Consider the following 25,244-nt stretch of genomic DNA (forward strand, 5'->3'; position numbering starts at 1 on the left):
TTGTAAAAATTTCAGGAGCTCCGCCCCATCTATGCGAAGTTTGATTTTAGATTCCCAATTTTAAGGCTTTAGATACAATTTAAACAAAAAATTCCAAGTGGAAAAGATTGAGCATGAAAATCTTTTCAATTAATGTTCAGTAACATTTTCACCTATAATTGAAAATAAGCTCGAAATTCGAGAAAATGTTATTATTTCAATTACAAACTGTTGGCAACTGTTGATTCTATTAAATCATTCACTATGAAGAGATAGCAAACTTCGTGTGTCTCCAGCCTTATTGTCCTGTCACCAGCTGGCTTGGATCTTTGAATAGTAGACTTGAGATGCGCGGGAACACTGGCGTCAGGTGATAAATTTTCATAACGGCAAGGAAAGTTGTGTGAGTGCACCACACCAGATTTTTATGATAATCTTTATTTTCTCATTTTTGTAATTGGGAAAGTTTTTCCTTGACGAAATGAAACATTCATAAATAATTCAAAATAGCTGAAACTTTACACTATTTTCTTTTGTGTTAAATTTTCTAGTTTATCGAAATTTTTAAAATCCACGTTTACATGGACTGCGACTACCCCCCGTTTCGGAAAGCCAATTTTGTGACTCCAGCTGTTCAAAGTCTAGAACTTAGTTAAATCCCGAGCTAGGAAACCGTCCCTAAAGACAGTTTATACTTCCTACTTTTAGTACTTTTCACTTGAGGTTCGAGTCGTTGTACGTTTGTGGGTTTGTATGTTTTATTATGAATTTCGAATCCTTTTATCAATCAATTTCAATATAATATAATCCCATTATAATGATCAAATTAGTTGGCCAACGAATTGACTCACTCTTTCTTCCTTTTTGAAGATATAACAGGATAACATTGGAAGTGCTAAAACAATTATTTTAGTAGTTTATTAAGTATTACAAATCACAAAAATAATTTGTCAGCTGGATTATTAATTGCATGCAATCAATAGCTCAAAGCAACTTGAACTATTCCTCTTGACTTTTCACTTTTTTCAATAGAACAGCTGTCAGAATTTCAGCGGCAATTAGAACGAATTCTTCAGCCAAGGGGCTCACTAGTAATAATTTTTTTCATGAAACAACGATATCAATTATAACACTAAGGCTCAACTCACACTTACGCGACTCAGGTCGAGAAGAGACTCGACTAGTCGAGAGCATGTGTTTTCAAATGGTGACGTCGCGGAGACTAGAATCATAGATAAAGGATAAGCATTTCTTGTCTCTGCTAGAATCGACTGGTCTGAGTGTCACCATTTGGAAACACATGCTCTTGACTAGAGTCGAGTCTCTTCTCGACCTGAGTCGCGTGTGAGTTGAGCCTTAAAACGCTTATAGTGGGTGTGGAAGATTAGGTACAACAGAGTGGGTGTGACAGACAGAGTAACAGTATAAGTATTTATAGTGGATGTGTAAAAATGATAACACAAAAGACAGGGAGATAAATAGGGGAAGGACTTGAAGGACAGGAATGGAGTACTGGCAGAAGGTAAAATCCTGATAATTTTGGGATAACACAATTGGCAGGCCTGGAATGAACAACAAACAGATGGGCGACACTGGGCCTATTGTGTGCGTGAGTGTGCATACGCGCGCACAACGCACCTTGTATGTGTACTAAGATACCGCATACGAGAGAGAAAGAAAGATATGTGGAAACACAGTTGAATGAGATAAAAGCAATAATGAAGGAGGGAGAACGTTGGAGTCTGAATTCTTCGGTTTAGTTGGTTGCTGTGGCTCTAGAAGGCAACTGCTAACTTATTCGAGTAGTTGTTGACAGTTTGTTGGCTCTTGGTTGTCACACGGCGTGACTGCAATCGTGTGTTGAGAAACGGTCTCTGCTACATGCTGGAATTTTTATGTCATTTATGTGTGATTTGTGCCATTTGTAGATAGAAAACTGAGTGGATTTCAAAGAAAATGGCGGGCCTGTTTAGGCAGGTGTTTGCTGGAATGGCAGGTAAACAAAAATAACATAGAATAATTAAACGAAATTGAAAATTAAAAAGTAACACAATTGGGTTCTGTTAAATAATTAAAAAAAAATGGTGCTGTGATTTTTATTTTTATTACCATTTATATTACAAGTAGCCCTACACAGAAAAGAGACAATAGTATTCAATGTATAGATCATATATTAATAAAAACAATGAAAAAACATGAAGTAGCCTACCCTTCTATTCTTGCATTTAAACTTGAGAATGGCCAAAGGCCGAAACTCGTTGTTTGAAATATTACTTCGAAAATAAAGTAACACATACAAGTGAAGTGATTTTATTAATATATTAATATACTTTTTATTGAATATATTTGGATAATACATTTGACACTTGTTCAGGAAAGTTTAAAGAGAAGTTCATAACATTGATTAGTTACTCATGAATCTAGATAATTTGATTTGAAAAAGTATATAGAGATTAATTTATTTGGTGAACGGTACTGTAATCTGAATGAGATTACATTTGTTTGATGCATTTCAGAAATATGAAATATCAATCAAAAAATATTAGGGTTTTGTTGATGTAAAATTAGTTAAACATGAATTGGATTCTCGTCGAGACCAAGGATTCGAATTCGGCTCGGGGTCATTGATATTTGATCATGTCATGTCATGTTGATTAGCAACATAGCTAAACGTTTTTTGGGTGTAAATTTCAAACAGAAATTCTATATTTGGATTGTTTTTGTGTGATAAATTACAATTTGAAGCAATTTTGGACATTTGTAATGATGAAGATGATTTTAAAAATGTTTTTTTTTTCTGTGAAAATTGAAAATTGAGTTTCAACCTTCTTTAACCTCAAAATTGTTCCAGCAATCAGATTTTCAACTAAATTATGAGTGTAACGCTAGTTCGCCTCCATGGTGCACATTGGGTAACGCTAAATGGACTAGCAAATAATGGCGGTCAGACAAACTTATGTTCTCCTGACCGAAAACTACACAACACCTCAAAGAATTTGGAAATATACAGTGTATATCTAGACATTTGAGACTCATTAGCTATATATTTGTTGTGTATCTGCCATACGCTGAATAAATAAATGTCATGTCATCCAATTAACCACTTGAAGAAATCTCAAGTGTGAGCCTGTGAATGGGAGAAAAAGAATAAAGGGTCTTTCTATTTATCCAAATGATTGTCAATGTAAATATGTAATGGATGACATTCATGAATGAATAAATTAATTAGTTGCAATAACGAAATAAATATCGAGCACTAGCATAATGCAATAAAATAAACATTTGCATCATATTACAAAGTGCAAGCTATAGCTGTACTTGCTAGAGCTAGCTACAGCTGGAACTGATATACAGTAGTTACTGATAACAGTACTGTTGAAACAGAGTACAGTATGAGCTATATCATTTAGAAGTGTTAATAGAACTTGTCTCCTAGCTTGTGGTAATTTTTAATTAGTATGTAATTACCTATAGGTTGCAAAAACTGCATAAGAGACTATAAACCTAATGAACAAGAGTGATGTTTAGAACTTAAATTTGCACAAGAAAAATACAGACTAATTGTAAATGTATTTAATGCAATGAAATACCGACGAATTTTATGGAAAGCTATATTAATTTATTGTTATAAATAAGCAAATTCAATCATCAAACTTTACACGATAATAAAGGAACAAATAATAATTGAAGTGATTTTAAGAAATCACTAATAGCTCATTGGGTAATCAATCAGTTTCTATAGAACAGTCTTAATATAATAATAGCTGAGATTGGAATGAAAATGCATAGGCCTACTAATAAAACTACAAAAATTGAAAGATTTTTCATAAAAAATATTTTTTTTAATGGTTTGAAGCTATGAAGCTAGATACTTGAAAGTCTCGTATATTATTTGTTTCTAAATTGATAAAAATATTCGTCGATCAATTTCTAGTTCATTTAACAAGGTAGTTTGGGGAAACATCTATTTCTAATGAATCTCATAAAAATTCTCTGAAAGGTTCAGAAGTGATTTAATAGCAAACATGACCAACAGAAACAATCAATCAAATAACTGAGACAATTTCAATCTTCAATCCACAAAACTGCAGCACTTATAAGAAAATTACAACTGAGGGAGGAAATTACACCAGCGTTTATAGGAATACACCGAACCTAGGACTACTTAAATCCTTTCCACTAACATTATAAGTGATTCATTATTATGAATTGAAATTTTCAAACTGTAAGTTGAATGAATGCAATTGTTAAAACATCTTTCAGTAAACATCATCCATCTCAATAAGCCAGCTACTAAACATCATTGATGTTGAACCTTGTTCCAATTGCGGCACAATATGTGGCTTATAAATTGAAATGTTAGCTGTTAAATGAGACGTGGTACACAAAACATGCCACTCAATTAATCCATGTGGGACGTAGGCCTACTCTTAAAAGCCGCACACATATTATCATCAGAGGATTTCACAAGTTTGTTTTTTGAGAGTGTAGGCCTGTACAGTTAACTCACAGTACATTGACCTTTTGCTTGTTCAATTGGTCAATGTCTCAAAATCACTTTCTTGAAATCTCATTCATTTACAAATTCTGACTGTTGAGATGTGATTTTTTAACATAAACACAAGAAAATTGACGCAGTTGAGTATGTTAACAACTGTGGCAATTATTAAGAAATAAACAAAAACGTTTCATCACCGAAGAATGGTACTTATTATCATGATATGTCACATTATTTGAATAGTAATGATAGTAATTGCTAATCTTGTATGTAGTGTCCCATCACTTCAAATTCATTCTCTAAAATCAATTAAATTCGATTGATGGATGAATGAATAAATGATTGAGCGTTATTATCATCATCAATGGATTCATGAGAAGACTTGACTCTACCACAAATTTATCAAATAGATACAGACAGACAAATAGATACATAAGTCCGACATATCTGATTCTTTGTAGAATATCTGGGGCCTGATTGCTGATTCATGAAACTTACAAGTCCTTGTAACTACAGAGAAGAAAGGATCTTTCTCTGTGTTGTAACTTTTCCAACATAGAAATATTCTGTCGTTATACACTGTATATGATTATGTGTAGTACCGTATGAATTTATTGCATATATTTTGTGGATCTTATCAGTCCATTCAGTAAATATTTCAATTACTTTCGATTAATGAACAAACAAAATTTTGTTGAAGAGACAAGACAAGTAATAACGTCTTGGCGCCAAGACAGTACAGGATAATAATTCATAGCAATTAACAAAACTATTCTAATTTCAACTAAAATTGCTTTCGTATTCTTCAATACTTATGACGTGAAGAACAATGTATTGATAAAACTAAGTACGCCCATCACATTCTCAAAGGAAGTAGACGAATTTCGTATACAAATGTACAGATAAAGAATAACAAACAAAACCACTACAGTGGTAAAAGCTACTGACTGGTAACTGATAAATTTCAAAAGTGAGACTGATTATGCAATGCAGAGTCGTTTATCGTATGGACTTTGCCATAATTCTCTAGGAAGTCATATGAATTGGACCTACAAAGAATATCAGAGCGCAAAAAACATACAAAGATAATGATAAATCTTCAAAGAGTATTATTTTTTATCGTGGAGAGCTTTATTTATCATTCAAAATATTCTATTTAAAAAATATACAAATATAGATAGGTCTAAATACATCTATTGTGGAACAGTAGAAAAATTGTGTTATAGAGTTAGTTTGTTTATGTATTTGCTTTACTATACTAGATTTTGCACATAACAATAATTATTCTTAATTGCCGATTCTCAAAGTATTATTTTAATTTCAATTTCAATTTATGTGGAAGCTACATTTATTTTTCATTACGATAGGCTAGTAGAATAATTTTTCATATTTAAATTCATTTTGATTGGTTGCTTGATATTTCATTCGATTGATTAAAAGGAATAGAAGTGATTTATAATTAGTTTTTCTTCTCTCATTTATATGCATGTATGTGTAATTGTATTATGAACATTTTATTTTTATTTTTGCTCGTGTATGTATGTGTGTATGAGTAAATTATTGTTTGTTTACTTTTTGGCAATAAATGAATTTGATTTGAGAAAATTCATTTGTTTGATGAAAATTTTCATGATTATTCAATTTTTGCAGGCTGATTTCAAAGTATGTCATTCATATTTCATACTACTCAAATTGGTTATAATGTTAAAATCATATTTTTTATAAAATATTTCTAAAAATGTGTCGATTGCATTTTCAAATATTTTTGGGGCGATTCTGTTTGCAGGTGGCTTATGCTTGTTGATTGTCGGCTGTTGGCTAGGTTGGCCCTCTCCATGGCTTAGAAAACTACAACAGGGTGAGGCCAATTTCAATCTGACCAAAGAAGAGAGATCCTGGGTAGTAGCTCTGATGGACTTCGGCAATGTGCTCAGCCCCATACCCACTGGCTACATGATGGACGCATGTGGGAGAAAGCCCACATTCTTCGCTACTGCTGTTGTCTTTCAGGTACAAAAGAATAAAGGTACAAGTAAAATAGTAATCTACCAACCAGATACAACGGTACAAGTAATCAAACCGAACATTTTGTGTGCTCATCGCATTGCCAGCAAATTCCAAGTTGTGGGGGTGAATTAAGGATTAATGAGAAATATGTGTGCTTATTACACGAATCCAATGCTCATCATGTGATGCAGCGTAACTGTAGAATATATCCTAGAAGTTTGAAATTACTGACAAATTCACATATCCCTTTCACAGGCAATCAGCGGATACTACGGAATGGAATGAGAAAATACATTCTTATTAATCGAATGATTACTACTGAAGTATTATCCTAGATGCAGTTGTTGGAAGAGATTCCTCATTACATACGAACATGCAAATTCATACAATTAATAAGAATATTTTTCTGATATTGTTATTATCTCAGGTGATTACCACATGAACTCTAGGCATTTGCCAGGGCAGAGGAAGGGATTATGATGACTGATGAGAGGGCCTACAGCTTTAAGTAGGTTCCAAACCAGAAGAAAAATAATTTGAAGCTTATGATTTACTATCAGATTTAAATTTCAATTCACATATCAATTCAATGGATAATTGTTTATCATTGAATCAATAAATAAATTAGGAAACCTATGTTTGGTAAATAATCAGTCACCCTTCCAAACAATTCCCAGGAGCACGTCATTTACCTGATCCATAGAATTACATATCACTGTAAACGCTAAGTAAATCGCAAGTGTAAGCTGTCGCCTTATTAAATGTCAAATTTCAATGAATAATAGATGAATGATAAAATAAACTATAAAATCAATTTTCTCTATAATGAGGTGTTAGCCATCAATATGGTCTACAAATTTATTAAATTATGAATGTTCAATTGTTTAGTAATTAAAAACAATATAAACATCTTGAAGTACCCTTTATTTTTTAAAAACTTTAAAATAATAGTTTTAAAAAATAAAAGGTAGTTCAAGATTTTTATATTGTTAAAAAGTTTAAAAAATAAATAAATAAAGGGTGCTTCAAGATTTTTATAATGTTTTTAATTATTTAAAACGTAGCCCATGTGAATGAAGTATTTTTATCAATTGTTTAGGTATCGTGGCTGCTAGCAGTGTACGCGAACGGGCCCACCCTGTTGTACGTGGCGCGCCTTCTGGCGGGCATAGGCAAAGGCATGGGCTTCACAGTGGTGCCCATGTATCTGGCCGAGATCGCCGAGGTCAAAGTGCGCGGAGCCCTCAGCGCCATCTTCACATTCCTGCTGTTCTCGGGCACTCTGCTGGAGCTGGTCATCGGTCCCTATGTCTCCTACAACACACTCAACGTCATCTCGTCCACCATTCCTGTGCTGTTCTGTGTGCTGGTCGTGCTCATTCCCGAGTCGCCCTACTTCCTGCTCATGAAGAACAGGCGACAGGCCGCCTACCGGTCGTTTTGCTGGCTGCGCAACCACTACAAGGGCAAACAGCAGGCGCAGTCTGTCGGCCACGATGCTGTCATCGAAACTGAGCTCGAAAAAATGGATGCCCAAGTGCAGAAGGTAATTTTGCATGTTTCCAATGATTTGATTTAATATCAATTTCTCGAATATTCCTTATCATTTAAAAAAATAATTTACTCTCCAATGTTTGATTCCATTACGAACTGCTTGTTAAATAATCACTTTGAACAATTAATTACGACATAGCAGTCAGGTATTTATATAAATAAAAGCTATTGATGTGTTGATGAAGGAACTAGTGTCCGAAAGCGCTACACTAATGTAAGTAGAAGCTAATAGCTTTTATTTATATAAATACCTGACTGCTATGTCGTAATTAATTGTTCAAAGTGAAAATAATTTACTTAAATTCTCATTATTTTCCAAAAATATTCTTATCTCATTTTATGATTTTCAAAAATCCTCATCTACCAAAACAAAATCGTCTACTACTTTCGAAAATTCCTTACAATTTTGGTAACTTGTAATAGAAACACGCTAAGTATCTTATTATTAGTTTGGAATTTGTAGAATTTTTTTTTTATTTTTTGTTTACAGAAATTTCATTTGTTTCAAAAAATCCTTACACTTCTAAAAACACTATCAACGTTTCTGAATTTCTGTCCATATATCTCAGCAGATGTCATCTCCAGGTAAACATTATACTAAGGAGTCCCAATGTACTATTTTTCAACAAGGAATGAATTATACGGCGACTGTTTACACCATATTCCAAATGATATCTAGAATATTCCTTATTATTGTTTCACCACATCGTACATTCATCATTCTTTATTTGTACAAATAACACTCATCTACCAAATGATTGGTAGAGAAAAAGTTTATAAAATATCTATCTCAATCTTTGTCAACTTAATGACTTCACACTGTGTCTGGTATGACTATACGGTACTCCAAAGATCATTTCAAATATTCCTTGAATTTTCATTACTGAATTTCCATTACTATTTTGCCCAGAAAATTGTCCATGCTCGAATGACTAGAAGAAAGTTAATCATAAATGAGTTGAAACTAGTAGTGTCAAAATGAAATACAGGGTATTTTCATTGTGTGTTCTAATAATAAATTATCATGATTATCATAATTATAAATAATAATGACCACAATGATAGACGATCATCATTTCAATTGCTACTTGTCTACAGGAAATGGCCTCACGCGGCGACTGGTCAGACCTGGTGGGGTCACGAGGCACGCGGCGCGCGACATTGGCAGTGATGTCTCTGTGCGCGATGCAGCGCTTCGGAGGCATCAGCTGCATGTTGGCCTACACATCGACCACCCTGCCCGAGACAGGTGGTGGCCCCGGGTTGGGTCCCGAGGCCTACATGATGATCTTCGGCCTCGTGCTGGTCCTGGCCAACTTCATCTGCATGCCGCTCATCGACTGGCTTGGCCGCAAACCGCTGCTCATCATCAGCACCATTGTCAGCACCGTTGTGCAGGCGGCTTCCGCATACTTCTACTATGTGAGGCAGGTGCCTGATTACGACTACAGCGGACTGACGTGGATTCCCTACGCTGGTCTGGTGCTGTTTGCGGTCGCTTATTCGTTGGGAATAGGCAAGTGCACAACTTTCTACAGTAATTCATTTCTGCATAAATATAGAATTATTTATTTCATATTAAAAATATTTTTTTCCACCCAAGTTAGTTGCAGATTAAAGATAGCCTACTCTTCTGAGTTATGAAATGAAATAACTTTTTATACGGCGGAGTTAGGGATTATAAAGTTCTCTCTACCACTCAACCACGAATATCCATTACTTATTCAGTAACATTATATTATTAGTTATTTGAATATTCATTCATTTATTTATTCACCAATACAATCACAAATCATAATATCCTAGGCGAAATCAAGAGGCTAAGCCCAAAACTGCTCTACTCCCAAATCTTATTAATATTGACATTTTCAAAAAAAAAAAAATTATATTTTCAGTGCTACGAGTTTGAGCCCAATTGTATGTCCAAAAAGAAGGAACTAGAAGTTTTGAATTCATAAGGATGAAGCACTGAATTAGAAAAGATATGACACTTCATTAATCACTGAGACCTTGAAAAAATTAAGTTATTTCGGAAAATTTAATCATAAAAATACATTTCATCATAATCTGTCATCTAATCATTTAATCTAACTTTCAACATAATTATCTGTTTGATGTTTTGAATCATTTTCTTAATATTATAATATGTATTATTTACATCTCACTTACAAGTGATAGTTTCAAGTTTCACATTAGTTTTAAAGTTTTACTTTTCAAAAAAATACCAATTGGGAGAAATGAATTTATGAAGTGCATACTTCTTGTAAGTAATAAAGTAAGTAGTAGTAAAGTAATCATCAAGAACAGTATCATTTGAATCAAAGGGAGAGCAATATCAAGTAGCAAACTATAAATTGGACAACGATAAATTCTCACGAAGCTTGAACCAGAATCAATTAGTCTGATCTAATTAAATACAAGAATCAATGTTAAAATAACTTGCTTGAACCAGTCTCAGAATAATATAAAATAATCTAAGGTGCGTTTTGGAATATACCAGAACTATTCAAGCATCAACTTCGATTCAATCCAAAGCCAAACTTATAAACATTATAACAACTGATAGAACAATGTGTTATTTATATACAGTACTATTTTATGATAATTGCTCACTTTTCGTCTGAATACTCTATTGAGAAACCTGTTCCATTACCCATACTAAAATACAAAATAATTAATGAAATTTAGAAGAAGAAATGAAATTGGGTAACACTTACATTTCTAACTAAATTCATAACTATAGATTACTAGTAATCAGTAAGTTGATGTTCTACTTCGAAGTTCAGAAATTGTATATAATATTGAAAACTGTGTTTTCCAGGAGTGGTCCCCAATACTCTACTGGGAGAACTGTTCCCGGCTAACGTGAAGAGCAAGGCGGCAGCCGTTGCTACGATTTTCTTCGCGATCGCCTCATTCTCAGTGAACAAAGTGTACCCGTCTGTGCCCAACTACACCATGTTCGCGTTCTTCGCACTAACCAACTTCATCGCAACCATCTTTACCTGGTTCTTCGTCATTGAAACCAAAGGAAAATCCTTCTCAGAGATTCAACAGCTTTTGAACAAGCAGAAGTGATGAACAATTTGAATATTGACAATCTAAAGTAGAACTGAAACTGGATATAATGTGCAGGACCTAGTGAACTAGGTACTACAAATATTGTAGTTTCCTGTATATTTTATTGTTTAGTAAACTGAATTCCAATACATCAATTAACGATAGTTTAAAATAAGATATTTAAGAAAAATATGAGACTGAGAACTGATATATAAGTGATAATAAATATTTTGTGGTAAGATGATATTATTCCTGTATTGACAATATGATGAAGAATTTAAAAATATATTATTGTTAGTGACCTACCAATAAATTTCAAATATAGTTCCATGATAGTAAGTTGTTATAACTTGTAATAGGCTCTTGAAGAGTCAAGAGCTAGAATATGATAATATTGCACGGTAGTTTTAATGAAGGTTAAGTTTGGTTGAGATTGGAAAACGCAATGTTAATAAGGATATGTGGTCAGTTATTATTTAAAGTTGAACGGACTTTGCATTAATGATGGATTTTTGTATTTTTTGTAAATTAAACTATTCCAGTGTAAAAATACGTAATGTACTGTTTTAACAGGGATTGAAGATAGCTTCTATTCGAACTTAGAAGAGAGAGGAATAATGGTTGTACGCAGATACGTTAATGATTATCATTGTTAATATATTTTATATGAATTATATTATTGAATCTACATAGTAATCCTGAATTTCATACACCTATTAAATTAAAGCTAAGTAAGGAATCATATTTTAGATCACTACCTAGAAGATGGTATGATAGTAGAAATTTCTTAGAATAATAGTGTGATAAGGTAAGAATTTTCCATGGATGAAGTTAAGGAGGTGAAGTAAAATTAATAAAGGAATTATTTTTTAAAATAACATATACCGGTAAACAATTGTGAAGTAATGATTATGCTATAACAGCATAAAATTCACTTCGACAAATACAGAAAAGTTATTCAATACTTATTCAAATGTTAAATTTGGATTTATACTTCAACAGACCTCAATAAAACATGCCGATACCAAAAATATTTCAATTGGACGAATTCCACTGATAGGCAAATTATTATTATTGCACTAATTAATCCTCCAGATAACATTTAATGGCGATATTAGATAACTTGAGTGGGCGAATTATTTTGATGCCAATAAAAATGATAACAACGTCGACAGAAGCTAATGATCTTATTAACGAGTATAATTTATTGTCTTTTACTGTCGTGTAACGCACAGATCTATGAGACAATTGAAAATAAGAATAAATATGAATATGTCCCGCCTGAGAACTAATTTTAATGGTAAAAATGTACAGTACCTACATTTGAAATTCGAACTCTTGGTGCGAAGCAATTTTATAATGGAAATGATTTGGATAGCTTGAGCTGAGTGTAATGTACGCTTACAGAGGGTAATAAAATTTACGACCCAAGTTGCAACCTAGAGGAGATAAGTTAAATTTATTCTGCTTGCGTTAGAATTATATGACTAACAAGCAGAATACCGATGAATTTCTATTTGTTTTGTTTTTTTATAATAACAATGTCATAATTTACTTATGGTTTAGACTTTATAAGACTGAAAAAACTTATAAGGAGATTTATTCATTACTTAAATACGGGAAATACTTTCATTGATGCTATTCGAATAAATAAGCAAGATACGTTAAATCTGACGATTGTTGACAAAAGTTCTGATGAACCATTCAACTATTCACTAAATTACTATAAACTCAACTAAAAAAAAGATTAATAGAATATAGATGAATTAAGTTGGAAACGGATCCTGATTCATTAATAAAATAACAAAAAAACCTAAACCTTCTGAAATGCGGGATAAAATAGTGGTGCGAGATTAAACACTATAGGCTACTGATGGGCAATAACCATGTGATTATTATAGTGCATGAAAATTGACAAATTCTAAAGCTGCGTTTACACCAAAGTTATTAACAAAAATGTTAATGGCTTTGATCAAGAAGAATGATTGTTTTAATAAATGAATGATATTTAATCTTTATAAATTCTATTAGATTGAACATAACTTATCATACACATGATGATCATATGTGTTTGTCAAGTTCCGTTCAATCTAATATAATCTACTAGCCGTCAGGCTCGCTTCGCTCGCCATATCCGTCTAGCCAGGGGGCTCCGCCCCCTGGACCCCCGACTGGATCGTCAAAGAATGAGATCAGCAGGCTCGCTTCGCTCGCCTGCATTTTTCATTTGAGCATTTTTATCATATGTTAGGACAATCCAGTCGGGGGTCCAGACTAAACGTCTGGCTAAACTGATATGGCGAGCGAAGCGAGCCTGACGGCTAGAAATATATTATTCCCAGGATTGAAGTAGCAGTGCCCAATAAATTTTTCCGCGATGAATACATTTAAATCTTCAACTTGGTGCCAACCTAACAAAGTCAACTCAACTTAATGCCAATCTGACAAAATTATTAATTTAGTTGCCAGTTAACAACTTTTTCGAAGAGGTACTCTATCTAGATTATAGTTCTATAGTAACATATGATATGGAAATTTCAATTATAATTAAGAGATTGGGAGAAGAAGAATATACATGCTAAAAGACGAACTTTAAACCCTTAAAAACAACCCTTAGAGTTGAAATATTGCCAAAAGATTTCTTAGTGCGCCTCTAAAGGGCCAACTGAACATACCTACCAAGTTTGAACGTTTTTGGTCCGGTAGATTTTAAGTTATGCGAGTGAGTGAGTGAGTCAGTCAGTGAGTGAGTGCCATTTCGCTTTTATATATATAGATAAGGATTAAGTTATTCACATTTTGTTAATAACTTTGGTGTAAACGCAGCTTAATAGTCAAAATAATTATCTTTATCTCTAAATTCTGTATGAGGTAATTCATTAAACCAATTTGGCATTTAATAATAGCAGTTTTCATGCAAAAAACATAGAATAGATTAGTAAAAAAGGATTCAGCACTTACAGTAGTGATTGAATATTACTGTACATCCTGTTTGGCTTACCTGCGAAAAATAGAGAAGAATAGTTAGTCAATTTCTAAATAACTAGAATTTTATAAATTATACTTTAAAATCCTGTTTCCTTCACAATTTCAAAAAAATTTTCAATTGAAGGATGAAATTTGTATTGGTAAGTTCCTAAAGCATAAAGCATATTGTAGTTAGCATAAAGCATAAGTTCCTAAAGCATATTGAAGACTCGTATAACAATATCATTGTTCTATGTCAAAGATGGAATTATTGTAGTATCAGTTATTAAAATAATAGATATATGTAGATATATTTCAAATACAGCGTTATTCTTCATCATATTTGAGAGCATGTTGGCACAATTATGAAGGCAAATAGGAGGCATAGAAATTAAAAATAATTTTCAGCACAATTATGAATAATTCTTCTCTAAACATCTAATTCTTCAGACCAACATCTATAGAGTGTTAGATGTTTGGGTTAGAACTTTAAAACTTATATGTACAGTAAGCCTAATCGAATCTATTATCACTAAAATTAATTTAAAAAAGTATAAATTTCGTGATAATCAAGGGATGGAACCCAGTGTATGAAAATATACTTCACAAGGCACTGACTTGCTTTTTTATTCAGAAGAATAATAAATATGTCACAGGATATGCTATCATCATCGAAAGAGCTACGTGAAAGAGTTCTAAATACGTCGTTCACTGTTCTTTGACCACTTTGAAGCTACAAATATCTCTCCATTCCCGACAGTCTATTCTTGTCAAAATCATGCATACAGCCTACGACCACTTCCCTTCCAGCCTTCCCTACATTAACCCTTTGTCGTCCTGATATAGTCATTTTTCCTGAGAGAGTTCTTTGCTTTTCATCCACCAATAAACTGAAGCTCCATTTACTTTCCATTACGCTCAGAAAGGATGCGAATTTCGTTGAGATAAAAGTATCGCGAAGAAAATTATGCTGTGAAAAAATTATGAGAGCCTCTGAAAAAGGAAGCTAATACAGTAAAGAACGGGATTTTGTTGAAAGGAACGGGAAAGTGGGTGATTAATGGTGGGTTTCATTTGTTCCCACTTTATCATTTTCAGCGAATTTTGAAAAGGGAATGTTGAATGGTTCCAGTATAACTTGTTGAATTCTTTCCATCTGATGCTGCCCAGTTCGATTTTCAATTAAATTGACGTTAATAATAAGGTTAGTAAGGAGAGAGGAGCTTGAAAAGACACAAACGACAGGAAAATCTAACAAGAAACTCTGAGTTCTGCTCATTTGAAAAAGATAAATTATAAAGGAGAAAAAATAAGATTAAATAGGTGGGAGGGAGGAAGGGTGGAAAGTAAAAAGATGAGGAGGGAAAATTAGAAAGGTGCATGCCAAGAGTGAAGAAGAAGAATATCAATGACCGAAAGTTACATCACGGAATTTCGTCAATTTCTTGAATTCTCCTCTTTTTATTACAAGTGTTGGAAATTAATTCCGTTCCTCCCCCAACGTGAGCCAGTTCTTTCCGAAATTCATCACTTTTTCCACGGACTGAGAGAAAAATGAATTCCTGATTTTTTATACACCAGAGTTCACTGGAAGATGTGCTTTTCTGACATGAATTTTCAAGTTGAATTGGGAATTTTTGTCATGTTTGCAAATGAAACATTTTTTGGAGTTTTTCTATCAAAACTAGCCACTGAGCTTCTTCAAAAGTGTTCAGTCTTATTTCATTTTGTAAGCAATCGGCAATAGGTTTACAGATATTTTCAGGAAAATGTTTGGTCAAGTGTTTTCACACTGTATTATATCTAGGAATTTAAGAACATTGAAATGAATCTATGAAATACACTTTCAAAGAAGGAGAACACTTAATAATCAAATAAAATTTAAAGTAAAAGTGGTAGAGGAATTGAAATTATCAATAATAATATGACACACTTATGAACAATATTCATTGGATAAGTCTATATTTAATTCATTTACTTATTGGTTGAGTTGAGAGACGATTGTATGCATCCAAACAGATATTACAGATAGAGTTGTATGGACAACTGAATACAGTATCACAAATCATGAACAAATATTCATCCTGAGTGATTTTCAAAGATATTGAATTCATCATTCATCCTTCAAGTGATATGTAAACATTCAAATCTTAAAGAATACTCATACATCATACATAAGTGAAATATTTTACTACTTGAAATGAAATTTTTCCAATTTAATATACGATTGAATTTTATAAACCCTACAATAACTATTACCCCCTTTCAGACTCACATTCTCTGCAGACCACGAAGTAACGACATGGCAGGCCTACCAAGCTTGAGAATAGAATCTCAAGATTCGGGGATCGCTTCTGCATTAACATCGATCATGTCTCGAATGACACGAAACACTATGCTGTGGTAAATGTAGCGAATTTGCTTCACGGTTTAGCTGAGCGGAATTTCGGCTGGTTTAGGATGGGGTGTAGAAGAGGAGGGGAGAGGGGTGTTTTGAACGGTTAGGATCGGTGAGGGGTGGGGAGGGGGAAGTTTGAGAGATGCCACTGGTATAATAGCAATCTGATAATATACAGCTAAAGGATATTGAAACAGGGTGGTATGTCCAATAATCACAATGTATAGAGGAGGCGTTTCCCAATCTTGAACAGGATGGGAATGGAGCTCAAGAGGGATGACAGATGTGAAGAGAACTGGAAGAGAGAGAAAGAATAAGTTTGTAAGAGACATTATGTGTGTGTGTGAGAGAGAGTGAAAAAAGGGAGGGAGGGAGAGAGAAAGAGAATAAGTTTGTGAGACATTATGCGAGAGAGAGAGACGAGAATATGTATGTCTGTGGGAGGAAGAGAAAGAGAAAAAATTAGTATGAATGAAAGGAAGAAGAAAAAGAGAGGAAAAAAGATAGCATGTGAGGAGACATTAAATGTGAGAGAAATGTACAAGAGAGAGTGAGGTTGTTGAAGGTTGGATTGGGAAATATGAGAGAGAACGAAAATGGGAGAGTAATAGAGAAAATTGTTGTGTGTGAGAGAGAGAGAGAGAGAGAGAGAGAGGAAAAGCAAGTGAGAATTAAATTGAAGTGAACTTGAGCCTTTATTTAGTCCTAGGAGGACAAAGTTATGGCGTAGAAATCCCTCTCAAGAGAGAGAGAGAGTATTTAATAAGATTTTCTATGAGAGAGTGATAGCCTGATAAAGACAGATGGTGAGAAAAAGAGAGGAAGATAGTGAGAGGGTGGTAGAGCATGGTAGTGAGAGACTTGCATAACATGAGAACTTTGGTTCATTCCTGACTGAGAAGTGTCAAATATACAACTCAAGGAACCACTTGTAATATATAGTACGGGAAATCATTGAAGGATAGGAAATAGAACCTGCATTGAATTTCAGTTTTAACAGAGAAAGAGAGAGATTTACGAAGTGGTTTGCATGCATTCATATTTCAATCGAGTACCAACAATAGTATTGTATTCAGGTAGACCTACTCTTTCATGAGTCTTCTCCACAAATATAGCAAACAAACGATTTTTCAGTTTCTAAGAAAAGGAACAAAAACTGTACAATATGGAAAAATATTACGGAGATATCAGGATAAAAACTTGTAGGGATGTAAAGAAATTTGAGAAAATGTATAAAGAAAGTATAAGAATTGGCACTAAATTAAATTTGATTACAATGTTTTTTAAATTCAAATGACTGAAGAATTAAAATTAGCATCAATGCATCAATAACCAGATTTATCAATTATTATTCATCACTAATCATTAATTATCATGTCAACATAATCATTATCAACATAATTATTTATCATACAAATAAAGTAGTTATTAGTTATATAAACATTTCAAATTTCTCGACATCATCCCTCTCATTAAACACACAAATTCCTGGAGCTTAAATTTGCATCACGCTCATCACAAAAAAAAACATTAAATCAACCTAATCTGAAACAAACGATATATTATTTCAGGAATTGATTGTGAAACACCAGGCTCGTTCCAGTCAGGTTATCAAAATCACAAACAATCAGATCAGTGAGCTGAGTCTGTGCACGAGTTCTGCCGTTTTTTGCGGTGGGAACCCATCTGAGCGGCTCAAGTGACCGTGTGAGTGGGCAACGAAATTCCGGGTAGGCAGAGCAGAGCAGGGTAGGGCAGGGCAGGGCATTTTGTCCCCTTTTGCGGAGGGTGTTGGATCATAGCCAAAAACCGAAAGTTTCGTAGCTGTGCCGCGTAAACCTTGTTAGGTCCCCACGGGAGGTTAGGGGGTGGATTAGGGTTGGATCTGGGGTTTGGGGTGGAGGGGGGGGGGGGTTGGAGTGAAGTTTAGAGGTTTTGCAGATCGCGCGCTAAGCCTGAATGGGAGTTTGGTACCTCTGCCTTTAACAGCCAAGTGTTTTATGACTGAGCGGTCGGTCGTATGCTCGAGATATTTTCATTTAAAACCACCTTTCCTTCTTCCGCCACTTCTTTCTCCTCCGCCTCTTCTTCTTCTTCTTCTTCACATTCTTCATCATACATCTTCCTATAACGCCCACCATATTGTGCAACTTCCACAATCTGCACACACAACGAGAACCGAATCTCTCATCCTTTGCTCTGTTGTAGAGTCATCCGCACTCTTGTGCTTGTGCAGTGCAATCTCTCACTTCCAAACAAATCTTCTCGCTGAATCTATTATTTGTCTGCCAGACTCAGAAGTTTTCGGCGATTTTCTGCGTATCTGTGATGACAATGATTTATTGTGCTTGTTTGGTTGACTATATTGTTTCAATGGTGGATATTCAGTAAGGATAGATCAATAGATGAATGTCTCTATTTTATATTTTATAAGTGTTGAGAACCTAGTTGGGAAGCCCCCACTTCCACTTCATCCACAAAAGTAAACATTTTTAAGAGGATGTAAATTAAAATCCTAGAAAGCATTGAACGGATCCACAACCACAACACTTTTATTTTTTATTGCTATCAATCATTTGAAAAACATTGCAGCTGGGAGTATTGAAAACAATATTGATAACTCTTGAGTGACTGATTTGGTTCCTCAAAATTCAACAAATAAACTTATATTGAATTTAAAATTATGATTTGAAAAAGGCATACCTAGCAGCCAAAAATCTAGTCACTCATATGAGGTATGGTACCGTAAGTGACGTGATCTCAGTGCTCTCTTTGGAAGGGTGACTGAGACTGCTTGAGGTAGAGACCAGCTCCACTATCTAACAGTTGATGGTTTAAACCCAATTTATAAGTTATTTACAAGTTATAATTTATTCATCTTCCATCATCACCCACGCAAAAGCCTATGGCATCATCCTCAAAAACAATTTGTTGATCAGAGCACAAGAGTTTAAAAATGGATTAGTTTTAATCAATAATAGAAACTTGACCAATTGAATAGTCCTGAATCAACGGAGAAGTCTAAGTTACAGATTTTTCAATGCCGTACATTAAAGTCATAAAAATGTAGCACAAGAAGATAAAAGTGTGTGAAGAATCTTCGCCATATTTTCTTTGATTCGTTATTCAATAACAATATCTTCTCTCCATCTTTAATATTCTTGATACAAAATGATATCGTTTTCATGATTCACGGTTATGAGTGTCCATCTAGGCTGACCCTTGAGCCCACCAAACATCGTATATAATCGCTTCCTACAATATCCTTGCATTGCCGAGTGGGCACATAACTCATGATGTGTAATAAAAATAGCTGGGCAACGATGGAAGCCTGATATCCTCCTTCATGTTTACTGCCTTGTTCCGCTCTTTTTATATGAGTTGGCAGTGAAGTATGTGCTATGTGCACTGTAATGTATGACAACCAGTGATATCGGTAGTTCGGTGAATTTTATGCTTGTCACCATAATACCATATCAGTTCTTAAATATTCATTCTTGCGGTCATTTGGTTGACGTTTAATAGTTTGTCAACATCTTTTAAATTTTATTCGAGTATCAAATTGTATTAGAGGCAATGGCGAATGCTAACTAGAACATTGGAGCATGTGCTGATAGTGACGACATTACATTATTTTAATCTAACGAGAATGGATTTAAATCTATAGTTTATAATTACACATAATAGAATATGGATTAGAATTAAAAATCTGTCAAGTTAGATAGCTTTATGAAATATTTAGAAAATGTTGATGTCATAACTGCTTATTTGTAGACAAACTTCTTAACTTTGCATAAATAAAGTTACAGTGAGTGAGTAAAACAAGATAACAAGACAAATAATACTTTTCCATTTTATCTCGCCAATATTATTATCACACTCAAAACTCAAAAGTAAGACTCACATCAAACTGTCAACATTCTGTATGAATAGCATCAATGCTTCCCATTCATCCAATGCTGACAGGTTGAACTGAATCGCATCATAGTTTGATGAAACTAGGATTGTAGACAGAAAGATGCCTACCTTTGGCTGGCGGCGGCGTTCCCTTAGTGGAGGCGGTGAGCGTTTTGATGGCTTCGGCGGCGGCAGCAGCTGAGGTGGTGGGGCGGGGAGAGGAGGCAGCAGTTGGTTTCTCGACAGCTGTCAGCTGAGAGGAGGCAGACGAAGACGAGGAGGTGGATGAGGAGGCACCGGCAGCCTCGGATTCTCCTCTGTTCTTCAGGTACTGCCAGTCGTCCAACAGTTTCGTGATCTTTTCCTATTAAATACAAAATAGGATAGACATATAAATAAGAATATAAATATCAGTAATATAAAATGAAAAATAAAATAAAAAAATAAAAAAAATCTCTTCGAGTTGAAAATGGCATTAGTGTCCGGAACATGTTGTGCCACAATAATTCAAAAGGGTACTGGGATTTATATTTTTGTTCATATTAAAAGTAGCCCTGAAGGAAAAAACAATAAAATAGGATAGTTAGAAGCTTACAAGTATATTATGTAGTCATCAAGTTTTAACACTAGAATCAGCGGCGGCTCGTCCTATGTGCTCAATGGTTCATTGAACCCCCAGAATTAAATCAACTTCCCATACAATGATGAATTTGCAACTCAAATAATATTTTTATTTTATACTCATGAAGTTACATCACAACATTTTTCATCTACATAAACTTAATGTCGATATTTTGCTGCCGGAGTGGCTTGAAACAGCACCAAATGGTCCAAATGGCGAGACAAGACGGGTGGTGGTGGAAAGCAGTGTTCATTCCCCAATCTGAACCCAAAAACAGGGCTGAGTGAGGTAGTAGAACGAAGGAGGGGAATCGGTTTGCTAGCACGAATTTGGTTCACAAACCTGCCTGAACCAAGCTTGCACGAGTTCATCCGAGAGTAGCCGAACCTAACCGAGGCAAGTGAAGCATTCGGTAAACTCGGAATGAATCGTGAGTATTCTTGATACGAATTCAGTATCAGTAGCATCTTGAACTTCCTCATAACCAATAAATTTAAATTTGGCGGCAGTAAACAGTAAAAAAGCGGAAACAAGAAGTAGCCTAAGCGTGACAGTTTTGAGGTTATAAGGTACGGTTTCGGGTATACACTGTATACAGTTGAGATAGATTTCACTGCATTTTTCGTTATATAAATTTGTATTGCATGTTGAAGAATATAGTAATTTCTAGTGTGTTTCGTGTATTCGTGAGTATTTTTAGTAAGTCCATTTTCTTTTAGTGAGAGTGTGAATATAATTTATTGAGTTACCGTAACAGCATTTTGATGATGAATAAGGTTCAGTATTTGTTAAAGACAAACATTATTAATATTGAGGATAGGTGTAAAATGAAACATGATGGTAGATCAACTCCCGAAGTAAAAATCAAACAAGAAAAATATGAACAGGAAAAAAGATCTATATTTGTCAGTTTAATTCCTTAAAATTATTATTGATTACCTTTACACTTGATTATGCCCAATACTCTATATCCTCTTGACCTTTATCCCCAATAGATCATGAGGTTGAACCCCCAAGTTAAAAAATCACGAGCCGCTAATGACTAGAATGACGACTTGAAGACTATATTAATAGAGTCTATATTATAGTCTTAAAGTCTATATTAATAGTAGATTAATATATAGTCTGCAAGTCGTTATTCTAGTGTTAAAACCTCATAAAGCATATTTTATAGCAATACGTAATGAATAAAGAAATTCGAAACTATATGTACCGTAATCATTTAATCATTTTCATCTCAGTCCGAAATTGATTGTGATGATTTTGAATGGATTGAATTGTCAACTGTTGGTCGATAATTCAATTTAGTTCCAGAATTTCATATCAATAAAGTTCACAAACTTCACTGTTCTAAATGTTAAAACATTGAACCATAGAGAAAAGATAGCAAAAGAAGATAATCCCATGGTTATGATCCAAATTTCACTATTTTCTCAAGCTGATAGACCACATATTTGTTTCTCGTAAAGCTACAGTATGCTGGAAGTCTCTCATACTGTGCCGCTCATACACTCTTACCCGGCCAAGTCAGTAATAATCGACAATAGTCTACATTAGTACACAAAACAGTAGTTGGCTTGAGAAAACAAAACATCGTCTTGAAATTTGGAACAGAAATGATCTATACCATGGGATGATATCTTCTTATGCTACCTTTTTCCACGATTTAACTCATCATAAAGTTGGAATTTAATAAAACTCATTGCTATCAAAGAGTTTGGAAACAAGTGCTTTACAAGAATAATAGTAAGTTTCAGCCAAAATAATCAATAATTGATATTATTTTCTATTCATTTATGAAAACACCAATTTCTCTCCCGAATCCAGGTAGAGTAACACATTCTGAAATACGGATAATAAATTAATATTCTACCTTTTTTATGTAAATATATTGAATTTAAAACTGTTATTGATTAACGGTTACGTCTTTAATCAGCGTCTTTAATCAAAGTTGAGTTTACAAATTTTCAAACAAATTTCAAGTAAATTTAAATATAAGAACTGATGTAAATTTGAAAATTAGATGCATTAATTTCATTTTATTTTTTTAATTTAGATGTCTCTAATTTAATATAATAAAACACATATTTATGGACAATCTGTAATTTAATGTTAAAGATGTCCAAAGAGACAATTGAACTAAGTGCCCATTCTTCCTCTCGAATTAATTAAATTATCATTGAATCAATCATATTCTGATCAACAATATATGATGTTTCCATGGGCGAATGATACAACTGAATTATAGAATTTAGAACTCACTTTCAACTCCTGAGAGACAGGTTGTTTGGCACTCTGGCATTCCTTCTCTAAGTTTGTGAAATTCTCCCTCACATCTTTCACGTCCATTTCTCGGTCATACACACACGTCTGCAAAATAAATAGTTACAAAAGTGGATTGATAATATTAAACATAAATAAGGAATGTAATAGAGTTTTCATGAATACGATTTGGAGTAAAGATTAATGAATGTTTAAAACAACTATTCCTATTTCTGAATATGACAAATATAAATTCGAAACAAGTAGATACAGATTTTATAGAATCACTTTATTATGAATAGGGTAAACAAATTCGGGTGCTTTATAATGGGATTAAAACCCGAAAACGGTGGTGTCGTCAAATAAAATAAGAGGACAGTAGTGATTCTATATGATAGAACTAACAAGTAGGCCAAAGGAAATAAATGAATGAAACATATTTTTCCATTAATGAAAGCAATATAAAAACTTGTATTACCCTTTATATTGTTTTTATTGATTTACTCTTTATAAAGGGTACTACAAGTTTTTATATTGTTTTTATTAATTTGTACAAAAGTAGCCCATATAAGTAAAGTGTTTTATATTTTTCCATATATTTATGGAAAAGGCTTGGACAGTACATTATTCAATAATGAGATTGATTGGAAAATTCAAATCCATAGAGAAATTTGTCTACAGAATAAATTAGATCTTGAGAAGGCGTTCGGGTACCTCTTCAAAAAGTATAAATATCTAGAATAAAGGGAAATTGAGGAGGTAAGGGTAGTACCTCCTGGTTTACAATTATGGGGAGCCGTTTTTACTAGAAGTCTACGAAATGTTACAATAGAATAGGAATGCAAGTACTTTCTAATACCCAACTAGTTGATTCCAAGTGCAAAGCGCTGCTCACTGTCTTCAAAAGCAGCAAGATAGCACTACAATTCATTTTTAATCAAATCAACGTAATTTTTCAAATTAAAAAAAATCTGCCCATTCAGAACAATAAAATCAATTTTCTTTAAACCGCAGGGTCAAGTATTGCGTTATTATCCTACAATCGAGACTATTATTGGTTTGGCAAAAGCTTACAATATTATAAGAATGATGATATTATACAGAATATATTTACCATGATATTATCGATGACCCTGTTCTTGTCAGTGGGTGGCAGTTCTTTGCTGATGTTGATGCGGGTCTTTGTTTCGAGCACCCATGACGTCACCGCATCCAGGTGTGACATGAACTTCTTCAGAGACACCAGTTTCCCAGAGATGTATTCTTTGTGATCAGAAAGCCCTCTTTGAACCTTCAGAAATAAATATTGATGGATAATTGGAATTCATTTCAAGGTTTTGCAAATCTATTTCACAAGTATTTGTGTGTTCTTTAGATCTTGGATCTTCAAAACAATCAATTGCGATCACTTTACATCTACAGTTACAAAATAAGTAACGTGTCCAATATATTATTAGTCTACAGATGGAAATTACTGAGATATTGCAATTATTCAAATGTTAATGAATTAATTGCTGTAATCCAAATTAAATGCTGTAATTCACCCCGAAGACTGATGCTACTGCAAATATTGACAATAGGGTAAACAGCTAGATGGAAATTCGATGAGCGCTACTGTTCAAAAATTATTTGTCAGATCGGGAATAAACATCCGAATTCCCGGTCTGACAAATAATTTTTGAACAGTAGCGCTCATCGAATTTCCATCTAGCTGTTTACCCTGTTGTCAATATTTGCAGTAGCAGAAGTCTTCGGGGTGAATTACAGCATTTAATTTGGATTTTCGTTTAATAATAATATTATTAGTATTTCAAAACTGGCACTACGGAGTTCGAATTAATCAATATAGATTAATAATATCATCATTTCTATTATGATGATATCCAAGGAGTTAGAATCTGTTGAGAACTATTTGTAACGAATTTAAAACCGGATGGAGAGGACCGTACATTTTCAAATTAAAAATGCTACGAAATCAAAAATATACTTTTATTTCCTGA

The 25,244-nt window shown here is 33.8% G+C and overlaps 2 protein-coding genes across 2 annotated transcripts in view; one reads left to right on the forward strand and one right to left on the reverse strand.

Moving 5' to 3' along the window:
* The window catches only part of LOC111057041 (dystrophin, isoforms A/C/F/G/H), a 608,133-nt gene that overhangs the window by 499,565 nt on the left and 83,324 nt on the right, over positions 1 to 25,244 (reverse strand). The window contains exons 42-44 of the mRNA XM_039431878.1: positions 24,359 to 24,535; positions 23,245 to 23,352; positions 20,490 to 20,724 (exon numbers count right to left, since the gene is read on the reverse strand). Coding sequence (XP_039287812.1) covers positions 20,490 to 20,724; positions 23,245 to 23,352; positions 24,359 to 24,535 — 520 coding nt within the window. The remainder of the gene's footprint in view (positions 1 to 20,489; positions 20,725 to 23,244; positions 23,353 to 24,358; positions 24,536 to 25,244) is intronic.
* Positions 1,593 to 11,794, forward strand: LOC111057042 (facilitated trehalose transporter Tret1). The gene is made up of 5 exons (XM_022344466.2): positions 1,593 to 1,975; positions 6,264 to 6,487; positions 7,584 to 8,030; positions 9,137 to 9,554; positions 10,860 to 11,794. The coding sequence occupies exons 1-5, from the start codon at positions 1,936 to 1,938 to the stop codon at positions 11,114 to 11,116; spliced, it is 1,386 nt and encodes a 461-aa protein (XP_022200158.2). The 5' UTR covers positions 1,593 to 1,935; the 3' UTR covers positions 11,117 to 11,794.

This window comes from Nilaparvata lugens, chromosome 7 (genome assembly GCF_014356525.2).
Source record: "Nilaparvata lugens isolate BPH chromosome 7, ASM1435652v1, whole genome shotgun sequence".
Taxonomy (NCBI): Eukaryota; Metazoa; Arthropoda; class Insecta; order Hemiptera; family Delphacidae; genus Nilaparvata; species Nilaparvata lugens.